The sequence below is a fragment of the Garra rufa genome, chromosome 3 (assembly GCF_049309525.1).
Source record: "Garra rufa chromosome 3, GarRuf1.0, whole genome shotgun sequence".
Taxonomy (NCBI): Eukaryota; Metazoa; Chordata; class Actinopteri; order Cypriniformes; family Cyprinidae; genus Garra; species Garra rufa.
In genome coordinates, this window is record NC_133363.1 from 6,907,630 (window position 1) to 6,920,209 (window position 12,580).

The window sequence follows — 12,580 nt, forward strand, 5'->3', positions numbered from 1 at the left end:
TTACTTATAGGGTGAATAAGAGTAAATAGCTGAACATAATTTGTGAAGAAACTAGTTTTGTTATTGAATAATAATCTCTTTTCAGACTCAAGTGTTAACAAAGACTATGTACTGATGAGGAAATTCCAATAATTTTTTAACAGCAATGCACTTGTCGCAATAATTTTTGTAGCTTCTTGGTCTAAAGCTTATGATTTTTTTTTTAAAGAGATCTTACACAAACAAAGACTCTGCAGTATCAATTGAGAATATAATCCTGTCATTATTGGGGCCCGACTCGGGAGGCCTTTTTCAGCCACTCAGATGATGACAGTTCACAGTGAGTGCCTATTATTCAGGACTAAATGGAACTGAAAATGTACATGCCACACTGAACTGGCTGCTGAAAGTATAGTCCTCATGCCAGCAGAAACGGCGAATCCCTTGTAATTGTGCCATTAGTGTTCCCATTCACTTCAGTCCAAATAGGCTGTAGTCAGTCAATTGAATGTCACGACAGTATGGGAGAGTTTACTTTTATTGCTGTCCCCTACACGGCTCTATCTTTTATGTTTCTCTAGAAAGATAGTTTTATCTGCGACTCCCTACTGACCGAAGATGTTAAATATTAATTCCATAGTATAATCCAATTTTGATTTAAAATTGGAAGCTAGAAAATGCAAACACACAAAGACAGAAATAAACAAGTGTGCTTTGGAATATTTAATGGAAAACACCATATTTATCATGAAATACCATTGAACCAGCAATGGATGTTTATGTATTATGCATAGAAATTGATAAACTCACAGAGGAATGCCTCAGACATATTCATTTGAATAAAGGAATAGTTCACCCAAAAAAGTACAATTTATTGAAAATGTACTTAATCTCAGGTCATTCAAGATGTAGATGAGTTTGTTTCTTCACAGAATAGATTTACCTCCCAGTGGATCCCTTGCACTGAATGGGTGCCGTCAGAATGTTGTAAAATTTACCAGTTGACACTTGTATCATAAATGTAGTGCTGAAATCTCCATCTGTTTTTCTGCATCAATATTAGGCAAAGCACTTTAAAATGGATTCCCTCTCATATATGCTTTGTTTTTCTTTTTCCTCTGTGGTTTATTCATTGCAACTGCCTAAATCTCACAGGATATCTCCGTTTACACATATTTATTCCTCTTTTACTCCCTGCTGGCTTCTCCCCCAACACTGGAGCCAAATCAATCAGCACTTACTGTCACAAACGCTGCTGAAAATGATAGGATGCTTAGCTAGCAGGGTTCCAACACCTCTTGACCCATGCACTTTCAAGACTTTTTCAAGTTATTCATGATTAGTGGATTAGGATTATTAAAAATAAGTCTTTAGAGATTGCACTAAAAATAAATAAACAAACTAATACATACATACTCTAAAAAATGCTTGTTTGTTTTTCGACTTGACTTTAGGTCAAATATTCACTAACCCAACTGTTGGGTACATTTTTTTAAACAACCCAGCATTTTTTAGAGCATACATACATACAGTATCTCACAAAAGTGAGTACACCCCTAACATTTCAGCAACCATTTTAGTATATATTCTATAGGGGCAATACTATAAGTAGTCAGTGTGCAGTTTGTAAAGCAGTATAGATTTACTGTCCTCTGAAAATAAGTCAACATACAGCCATTATTGTCAAAATAGCTGGCAACAAAAGTGAGTAAGTAATAACAGCAGTATGTTGTTTAACCATGCAAAACATGTCCTATTCATCATGTTTATGTTTTTGTCTGCTTGAAAGGACCATACAAAGTTGTGTATCTTGTATTAGAGCAAGTAAAATTTGGTGCTTTGGGTACAATTCTCTCATACAGACCACTGGATGTTCGACTTGGCATCTCATGGAAAAGAACTCTCTGAGAATTTGAGAATTAGAATTGTTGCTCTCCACAAAGATGGCCAAGGCTATTAGAGGTTCAGTAACACCCTGAAACACGTAGTTACACACAGTGGTCAGGGTCATACAGAGGTTTTCCAAGATGGCTTCCATTCATAACAGGCCTAGCAACACTGTAAAAAATGACCGTGAATTTGACGGTAAAAAACTGTAAAAATGCTACGGTATAAACCTGTGAAATGGTTGACGGTAAGTTCCCCTTCTATATACGGTGAAAAACTGTGCATGTAGTTTTACGGTACCATACCGTTTTTGGAAGTGGAAAAAGAATGTAAAATTTACAGTGAATAACCGTAAATTGACATTCCCAGAATTCCCTGTGTTTCATTTTTCTTTATTTGATGTTTTTTTTGTTAAAATAACTTTTTCTTCTTAGTTTTTTCTTGGCAGTTTTGTACATTAGGGTTGTATGTTACATCTAATGTTGTTAAAATAATGTTTTTTGCATTATTTCAGTTTTATGTATGTTACCATGATGGTGTTTAGTGTTTGTGTGAATGACACTGTGCACCTTCTATAAATATTATTTTTCAAAACCTCCTTGTGATGGGTTTTGGTTCATCATGTGATGTTGTCATCACCACCTGCTTTTGGTGGTCATCAGTGTATTACAAAAGTTAAAAACAGATTTCAGTACTTCAAAAGGTTGTTACATTACCATTATATCAGTGAAATTACGGTATTTGCCTGTAAATTTAACTGAAAACTGTAAAAACGAAAACATTGCTACCGTATTTTTTACGGTAAAATTCTGGCAACCACAGCTGCCGTTTTTTTACCGTAAATTTTACAGCTTGTTTTTTTTACAGTGAAGGGTCGATCAACGAAGTTGAGCACTCGTTCTGTGCGTCATGTGCTAAACCTAGCTTCAAAAAACATATGCATGAGTGCTGCCAGCATTGCTTTAAAGGTTGCAGAAGTAGTAGGTCAGCTTGTCAGTGCTCAGACCATACTCTGCACACTGCAACAAGTCGGTTTGCATAGGCGTCATCCCAAAAGGAAGCTTCATCTGAAGCTGGCTGACAAGAAAGCCTGCAAACAGTTTGCTGAAGACAACCTGTCCAAGAGCATGAATCACTGGAACCATGTCCTGTGGTCTGATGAGGCTATAAGATAAACTTGTTTGGCTCAGATGGTGTCCAGTATGTGTGGCGATGCCCTGGTAAGTGCCAAGAAAACTGTGTCTTGCCTACAGTCAAGTTTTGGTAGGATCATGGTCTGGGGCTGCATGAGTGCTGCTGGTACTGGGGAGCATAATGAACATAATGGATTCCATTATGTACCGTACATTCTGAAGCAGAACATGATGCCGTCCCTTCAGAAACTAGACCGAACAGCAGTTTTCCAACATGATAACGATCCCAAACACACCACCAAGATGACAACTGCCTTGCTGAGGAAGGTGAAGGTGATGGGGTGGCCAAGTATGTCTCCAGACCTGAACTCTATTAAGCACCTGTCCAGCGTCCAGCAGCTCTGTGAGGAGTGGAAGAGGATCCCAGCAACAACCTGTGCAGCTCTGGGCAATTCCATGCTCAGGATGTTTAAGGCAGTGCCAGATAACAATGGTGCTAACACAATATATTGACACTTTGGACAAGTTCACTTAGGGTGTACTCAATTTTGTTGCCAGCTATTTTGACAATAATGGCTGTATGTTGAGTAATTTTCAGGGGATAATAAATCTACAGTAGTCAACATTCGAAGTGGATCAAAAAAGTTAATCAAAGTTGTCCTAAGATAAGAACGGGTATTCTTTTTGGTTTTAGGACAAAATTTAATGAAAGGTTTTGATCCACTTCGAATGTTGACTACTGTATACTGCTATACAAGCTGCACATTGACTACTCTAAAATATATCAAAGTTTCATTTCTATAGTCTTGTCCCTTGAGAAGATATACTAAAATTGTTGCTGAAATGTGAGGGGTGTATTCACTTGTGACATACTGTACACATTTGAGCATAACTAGATGGAAACAACACAATGTTTTAGGAATTTGGTAATTGCCATGACTTTTTCCAGCCTGGAAATCATAAAAATTATATGACATTTCCAGGTTTTAACCATGGAAACCCTGTTTTAGGACTGAGACCGGGTTTTGAATATAGGCTACTTCATATTAGAACTAGTTAATCAGCAGCTAAATTATTCAGCTAATTTATATTAATCTAATGAGTTTCCTGGTTGCTGAATATTTCATAAGGTCTGTCAAAATATAACAAGTAGGGCCCAATAAAATTGTACCTTGATTAATTTGTCATCTGTACAATTGTGAAGGTGACTGAATGTTACAATTAAATGCACTAATTCTGAGTCAAGAAACATTTGTTTAAAATAATATATTTGCAACCTGATTGGAACATGTAGTTTAAAAATGGCGTCCAATGTTGTTCAAATAGACAGAACAATACAATTTGAAACATTCAACTCAATGATTCTACAAGGTAATAATTCAAATACTAATATTTCAATATTTAATCGCCCCTCACAAAGAATTGTCTGTAAAATCTCTTTTTAAAGATTTGTGATCTTATAATATACATTTAGATGGTACAATAATGGCTGTTCCAGGGTGAATAATTAGAACGGAATCATCATTTCTGCAGTCATTTATTCCCTTGGGAGTTTAGGGCTGCAATTAGGTTCGGCGTAGCCTCATTCCCAATAGTAATTACATGTGCAATCCAGTTAACGTAACTTTAGTTTGCATGTATATTACATGCACTCATATCTCATTAATATCTCATACACATTGTCATCTTACACCATTAGGTTTGTTTAATGCCTATAAGACTCACATAAAGCAATGCAAGCAATTTACCAGCACAAAATGCTGTGCCAAGTATAATACCTCTTTGGACCACACAGAGGCAGTATATATCAACAAAACACTGGAACTGAAAGCCTGATTCTCTTTGTATGTAATATTCATCTACAATAATTTCTCTACTGGGAATTCTTGGTCAATCAATCTTTTCCAAGTCACCATATTTAAACATTCTTTCCTTATTATGCACTTTTTTTTCTGTGCACAAGAATAGATTTATTCTACAGTCAGAGAAAGCAAGTTGTAGAAATCAAAAAAAAAAATATGTTCATCCTTTGAATACACAGTGCCTGATTTTTGCATAGATTTAACTGCTCCAATTTCATCCAGCTTAAAAAAAAAAAACGTAGGTTGTGAATGTCTTGCTTCATGCGTCATACTAAATTTTCAAAAGCCCTCAGCTAAAGTAATCCATTTTACAGCACATAAAGCTGTAAAGTAATCACTCACCATCATTTAGTATCCCAAAAATGCAATTATGGATTTTCCATTGAACGTCATTTCTTCAGATGTAATATCATGTTGATTTAATATGTTAGGAATTTTGTTAAATGTTCTTGGGTTTGGTCTGAGATCGATGTTTGGATATCACAGCAGCATAATCTCTACCTGAGCGGTAAATGGTGCGCTTCAGGTCAGGTGTAGAGAAATCCACATGAAACAGGCCGAAGCGCACACTGTAGCCATCACTCCACTCAAAGTTATCCAGCAGCGACCAGGCAAAATATCCCTTTACGTTCACTCTATCTTGACTGATAGCTGGAAGACAAACACAACATACAGATCATCCTCAGAACAGAGCTAGTTTATATTTGATTATATATTATTTACCTTATCTAGAGAAACAACTGTTTATTTTCTTCAATAATATTACAACTGATATACTTTTTAAACCTCAAATGCTCATCTTGTCTAGCTCTGCAATGTGAATGCGTACTCTGTGCACTCCGGGTCAATACAGTTAGGGTATGTTGAAAAAAAAAGTGTATAAATAGATTGTTTCGCTAGACCCTTATTCCACGGCTGGGATCGTTTAGACCACTATGAAGCTGCATTGAAACTGTATTTTTTAACTTTTAGTCTGTTGAGGACCAATGAAGTCCACTATATGTAGAAAAAAACTTGGAATGTTTTCCTCAAAACACTTAATTTCTTTGCGACTGAAGAAAGAAAGACATGAACATACAGGACATTTTTATTCTGGAAATGTACTCCCTTTATGTCTTATATTTCATTAATATCGTATACTCTGCCCTCCAAACGTTTGGAAACACCCCTGGCAAAGTGTGGTTTTGGACGATATCAGCACAGTGTGAATCATCTTGGGCAATCCTTCAGGAGGCTTGGAGTAATATATCTCAATGTTTGAATTAACTGACAGCTCGGATACCCAGATTATGCAGAGCTGTAATAGCTGCTAATGGTGGATATTTTGATGAATCAAAAATTTAAGTTTTTTCTATGTATAAACTGTTTATGTAATAAAATATGTTTTCGTAGTTTGTGTTTTATTAGTGCAAAATTATCACAAATTAAAAAGGATTCATGCCAATATTGTCCAAAACCCCACTTTTCTAGGGTGTTTCCAAACTTTTGGAGGGCAGTATATATATACATACTTATGCTGCCTTCATGTGCTATCGTAATTATGGTAAATACCAAAATCCGACATCGAAATTGCACATGAACACCCACTCACGTTGTAATTTCCACTGGAAAGCTCGAAATTTTTTATGATACCCGAGTTGCCGAGATGGGATAAACTTTGACCTTTCAACATGGCGGACAGCAACGAAACTATACTGAATGGTAAACATTGCATGATGTTAAAAGTTAAAAAAACTTATATAGGCTATATAAAATATATATACTTATATAGGCTTATATAAAAACTTATATAGGCTAGCTAAAACAGAACCATTAGTTAGTATTGTCTTTAAAAAAAACTATACTATTCATGATCAATAAGATATACAGCCTATCATTTATCGTTTGCGTTTTGATGCATCCTCTTCTTCCTGTAGCAGATGCATTAGGGAGTTTATAACCGTTTTAAAACTTTTACCCAAATAGCAAGTGAGGACAAATTCCGAGTCCGCCATGTTTCTCTTCACTACGACAACAAAAGCACCCGAACACGACACACTGGTAATTTCCACTTCACAAGTGGAAAGCATCATCTTTCCCATATCACATGAAGGCAGCAATACATACATACACATACACGCACAGTCAAGCCCGAAATTATTCATACCCCTGGCAAATTCTGACTTAAAGTTACTTTTATTCAACCAGCAAGATTTTTTTTTGACCAGAAATGACACAGGCTTCTCCCAAAATATAATAAGATGATGTACAACAGGCATCATTGTGGAAAAAGATTTGTGAGAAATATTTTTATTTACATTTGAACAAAAAGTGGCATGTCCAAAATTATTAATACCCTTTGCAAACTGTCACAGTCTATAGGAAAATCCAAAGTTCCATACCATTCTAAATAGTCCAAGCTGTTCTAAAGCATCCTAATAACCCTGATTCATTGGGAAGAGCTGTTTTACAGTTTTTTACAGACGCTAGGACACTTTTCTCAATACTTAGGTCACTTTTGCAAAATGCACTACAACTACCAAAACACTTTATTCAGGTCTCAAATAAACTCATTCTTCCAGAACAATAGCAAAGGTTGACAGCCGACAAACACACTTTGTCACCCACAAAACAATGACCTAAAAAACACTAACAACATGTAGCATTACGCAGTGTTTTCTTGTGTCAAACAAGGACACATCTCTGTTTTTAATTGCAATATATATTGTTTATAACTGCAATACATGTTACTGGAATGAATCAGACATGATGCAGAATTTGTCAATATTTTATGTTGTTTATTTATTTTTATTTTTTTGCACTAAGTAATTCCAAAATCCAAGAACACCTGTGTAGATGTTCATCTACAATGAGAATCAGCTGTGGCTGGTTAAACTGCATTTTTAGATTTGAAATATGTTTCAATAAAATATTGCTGTTGAATTTTGCTGTCTTATTCAGTTTTGCATTATGTTATTGTTTTGAACATAAGTTTAACAGTTTTGAAAACAGTATGTAAGCACGTGCAAAATGTCCTGTACGTACAAAGATTTTTGGCAGTTGTTGTGTCTGAGTGAGAAAAGAATTCATGAAATTTGAGAGATGTAGTCATTGAATGCATTTTGTGCCAAAACAATGATAACTGATCCTCAGTTTAGACCACATAGACTTCTGTTGTGCTCACTGTGTGAAGAGTTTTGCAAAAGTGACCTAAGTATTGAGAAATGTGTCCTAATGTCTGTAAAAAACTGTAATCAACTCAACAGGTGAAAAACAGAACCTCTCTGCTGTTGGTTTATGGACAGTCATGGGCTGCGCATTGTGGCTGCTCACAAGTCAGGAAAGGGCTATAAGGGCTATCTAAATGTTTCGAAGTTCCAGTGGCTACAGTGCAAAGTATTATTAAAAAAATACAAGATGTTCTGCACTGTGAAAAATCTCAGAGGACGTGGTCGGAAGCCAAAAGTGACACCTGTGCTGGCCAAGAGGATAGTGAGAGGGGTAAAAAAGAATCCAAGGATCACCACCAAGGCCATCCTGATGAATCTGGGCTCTGCTGGTGGCAACATCTCAAGGCAGACAGTTCAACGGACACTGCACACCGCTGGGTTCCACGGACGCAGACCAAGGAGGACACCACTTCTCATAATAAGGCACACAAAAGCCCGCTTGGCCTTTGCAAATGCTCGTCTGGACAAAGAAGAAGACTTCTGGTCTTCTGTTTTATGGTCAGATAAAAACAAAAATTGAATTGTTTGGCCACAATGATGTAGCCTTCATTTGGCGTAAAAAAGGAGAAGCCTTCACTGTGGACACAAGATGAATGGGCAAAAATACCAGTGGAGACATGCAAAAAGCTGGTCAGCGATTATAGGAAGTGTTTGATTGCTGTATTAGCCAATAAAGTCTTTTCTATTGATTATTGAGAAGGGTATGAATCATTTTGGACATGCCACTACAAGTGCACATTCACTACATTTAACCACAATTTTTTACAATGTTATTATACTCTAACTGTATAAAATGAACTTTGATCAATGTGTAATAAAATACAGTGTGCAGTGTTAATATGACAGTACCTTTACCAACTTCCTGCAGAGTGTCCTTATAGAACTGGGAACGGTCAGTATCTTCTATCTGAACCGGCCCCATCTGTGAAAAGCCATTTTCTGTGATATAAATGGGCAGACTGGTGTACGTATCCTAAAGAAACAAGCAAATGCACGTGATTTTGTTGGTATGCCAATATATATCTCTATATAATAATATAGCCTACATAAAGTGTAGATACTTCAAATAAAATAAAGTACCTTTATATATTTTAGCAATTTACGCAATCCATCAGGAACAACAGCCAACCAGTGCACCCCACATATAGGCCATGATGGGTCAACAACACCCTCTGCCCCCTGATCTCCCTCAAAACTGAGCTCGTTCTTCTTACTGTCGCCATTTAAATCTTTTACTTTCCGAGAGGTGTAATAGTTCAGTGCAAAGAAATCTGCTGTGCCTAGAGGAGAGGGCTCATCCTTTGTGAAGCGTGGTAGCCGTGAGCCCTGCTTGTACCCCAGATCAAAGCTCCTAGTCTCAATCCTGGCCCTCATGGTCTCGGAGTAATCTCCTGTGCAAAACACAGGACAGGCAAACCAGTCCAGAGTGAAGGCCTTGTAGCGCTCAGAGGCTGCAGCATCTTTAGAAGAGCCTGGGTCCAACGCCTCTACCCAGTCACTGTTCAGGGCAAGAGATACTTGCCCTGCTTGTAAAGGCCTGAAATGAGCATTATAAGTATGCCAGGCTTTGGTGTGGGCGCGCAACATGTTATGACCAGCCAAGTAGACTGATATTCCTGGATTTTTGATCCCAGGGGCAAAGATGCCATCCTCGTGGCCCAGCTTGGCACAAACATAGGGCTCATTCACTGTGATCCAGAGCTTCACTCTGTCCCCAAAGGTCTTAAAGCAAAACCTGGCATAACTTTCAAAGATGTCTGCAATCTCTTTCGAGCTCCATCCGCCAAGATCCTGCAAGGCCTGTGGTAAGTCCATGTGGTACAATGTGATCATGGGAGTCACACCACCAGCAATCAAGTCGTCGATCACTTTGTTATAATACGCCACTCCTAAAGGTTATGAAAAAGCATCAAATACAGTTAATAAAACTTCTTTTTTTAAACAACTTTAAGTAAATCGTTCCTCAGAATGTAAAAAAAAAAAAAAAAGTAATGAAATGGAAATTGTGATCATATTTTTGTTTACTAATTTTGTTGTGTGTTTGTTCGATTTTTTTATGTGTCTATATGTGACCCTGGACCACAAAACCAGTCGTAAGTAGCACGGGTATATTTGTAGCAATAACCAAAAAAACACTGTATGGGTCAAAATGATCAATTTTTCTTTTATGCTAAAAATCATTAGGATATTATGTAAAGATCATGTTCCATGAAGATTTTTTGTAAATTTCCTACTGTAAATATATTAAAACTTATTTTTTGATTAGTAATATGCATTGCTAAGAACTTAATTTGAACAACATTAAAGGTGATTTTCTCAATATTTAGATTTTTTAACACCCTCAGATTTTTAAATTGTTGTATCTCAGCCAAATATTGTCCTGTCCTAACAAGGCTAATTTAAAAAAATTGACACTTATAACTGTTTTTTGTGGTCCAGGGTCACATATAGTTTTTATTCATTCTTATTTATTAATTTTAGTGTATTAATTTGATTTTAGTACATCAAGTTAAACTAAACATGTAAACTAAACTTGTCAAGTTGCTCTGGCAGCTAACTGAAATAAAATAAGTTTAAGTTTAATTAATTATTTGATTTTAGTTAATGCTCATTTTGTTTTAAGTAATGAAAATGTGTGTATTTTCAGTTAATGGCACTTCTCTATTGTGATGTTTGAGTCCAACAGCTTCACAAATGAGTAAAAATAAACAGCAGATTTGTCAATTTTATTTTGTCCATTGGAAATTGATTAAATTGTTGTTGTTTGCTAATTTCTGCGATTTCATTTTATTCCATAAAATAGAAGAATTATCAATTCTGATTTCATTTCAATTTTAAAAATTATAAAATGTGTAAAACAATTATTCCTAGTTTAAAAAAAAAAAATAATAATAATAATCCAACAAAACAAACACACAAGGGTTGCTTCTTTGTTTACTCAAACTTTGTTGAAAAGCAGTTTTACTCAGTTTTCATAATTTCCTGTTCCCACTGGTGAATATTTATCCTATTTGTGACCCTGGACCACAAAACCTGTCTTGAGTAGCACCAGTGTATTTGTAGCTATAGCCAAAAAAAAAAAAAAAAACATTGTATAAGTCAAAAATATCAATTTTTCATTAGGATTCATTGGGATCATTAGGATATTAAGTAAAGATCATGTTCCATTTTGTAAATTTTCTACCATAAATATATCAAAACATAATTTCTGATTAGTAATATGCATTGCTAAAAACCTAATTTGGACAACTTTAAAGAAGATTTTCTCAGTATTTTTTTTTTTTTTTGCACCCTCAGATTCCAGATTTTCAAATAGTTATATCTCAGACAAATATTGTCCTACCATAACATACACCAATGGAACGCTTATTTATTCATTTTTCAGATGATGTATAAATCTCAATGACTGGTTTTGTGGTCTAGGGTCACATTTAGATAAATCCCTATTTTATTTTACTTTTAGTGAAAAGTTACTATTTTAAAGTATCATTTTCAGCATTTGTATATCAGTTTAGCACAGGGAAATTACAAAAGATCGGCTTTGGTCTTTGACTCCTCTGAACCTCAAACTATGAGTGTAATTTTTTCCAGAGCACCTTTTGGATTGACATGATTTGTGGTTCCGTCGGGAAGGAGCCGTGACCAGGATATGGACAGACGGTAATGGGTAAGTCCAAGCTGTCGGATACATTTCAGGTCCTCTTCCCAGAGCTGATAGCTGTTACAGGCTACATCTCCAGTATGGTCTTCAAACACCCGTCCTTTGGCATGACAGAATGTGTCCCATATGCTGGGGCCTCTACCATCCATATCCCAACCACCTGCAAGATAGTTAGGAAATTCATCTGAAAGTTTAGACCTACATAACATAATCACATTTCATTTTTTGCATGGTATTATAAGGTACTTTAAAGTATAGGCCTACCATATAATTACCATAGTAAATATCTAAAAGAAACTATGATATTATAATGATATCACATTAAAAACATTGTAATACCATCGTACTTTCTTTACTGAGCAACTTGTGATTCCAGTTTAGATAAAAAAAGTCGAGAACCACTTTCCCGTTTTAGTGTGCTGTGTGGAATACCATAGTAAAAACGAGGACTAGTGTAAACTTCACCTTCTATTTGATAAGCAGCAGTCGCAGCTCCCCACGCAAAGTCGTGTGGAAATACGGTAACATCTAGTCCAGACATTTATAGAGAACGATAATGAAGGGGGAAACTACAAAACGTTATCGCAGTGCTGAAAGGACTAAATCAAATACTTGCTAATATATCTTCTGCTTTAGTTTCGACAATAGCGCCGCTTTTAACTCAGCGCTGGACGTCAAGACGCTCTGCGCGTTACGTCATCACGCACCTCCGTGTTACATGTAAAAGTTACATTTTATTTTTTTTAATATTTTTTAAAATACATCTTACAGAAGACAGCGCATGGTTTTAGTTAAAACTGAAATTATACAAATTTACAACATTTTAATATTTTCACCAGTGGCTAAACA

The 12,580-nt window shown here is 36.0% G+C and overlaps 1 protein-coding gene across 1 annotated transcript; it reads right to left on the reverse strand.

Moving 5' to 3' along the window:
* Positions 1-4,660: 4,660 nt before the first annotated feature.
* Positions 4,661-12,272, reverse strand: LOC141332341 (cytosolic beta-glucosidase-like). Its single transcript, XM_073837479.1, has 5 exons — positions 12,197-12,272; positions 11,667-11,891; positions 9,151-9,959; positions 8,920-9,043; positions 4,661-5,512 (listed from the first exon to the last, which is right to left on the reverse strand). The coding sequence occupies exons 1-5, from the start codon at positions 12,270-12,272 to the stop codon at positions 5,301-5,303; spliced, it is 1,446 nt and encodes a 481-aa protein (XP_073693580.1). The 3' UTR covers positions 4,661-5,300.
* Positions 12,273-12,580: the final 308 nt, after the last annotated feature.

Excerpts from the sequence above, each read along its gene's own strand:
- LOC141332341 (XM_073837479.1), bottom strand. The coding sequence starts at position 12,272 with ATGTCTGGACTAGATGTTACCGTATTTCCACACGACTTTGCGTGGGGA. Across the intron at positions 9,960-11,666 it reads AAATCATGTCAATCCAAAAG|GAGTGGCGTATTATAACAAA; the intron begins GTGCTCTGGAAA and ends CATAACCTTTAG. Across the intron at positions 5,513-8,919 it reads TCTGCAGGAAGTTGGTAAAG|CTATCAGTCAAGATAGAGTG; the intron begins GTACTGTCATAT and ends TTTGTCTTCCAG.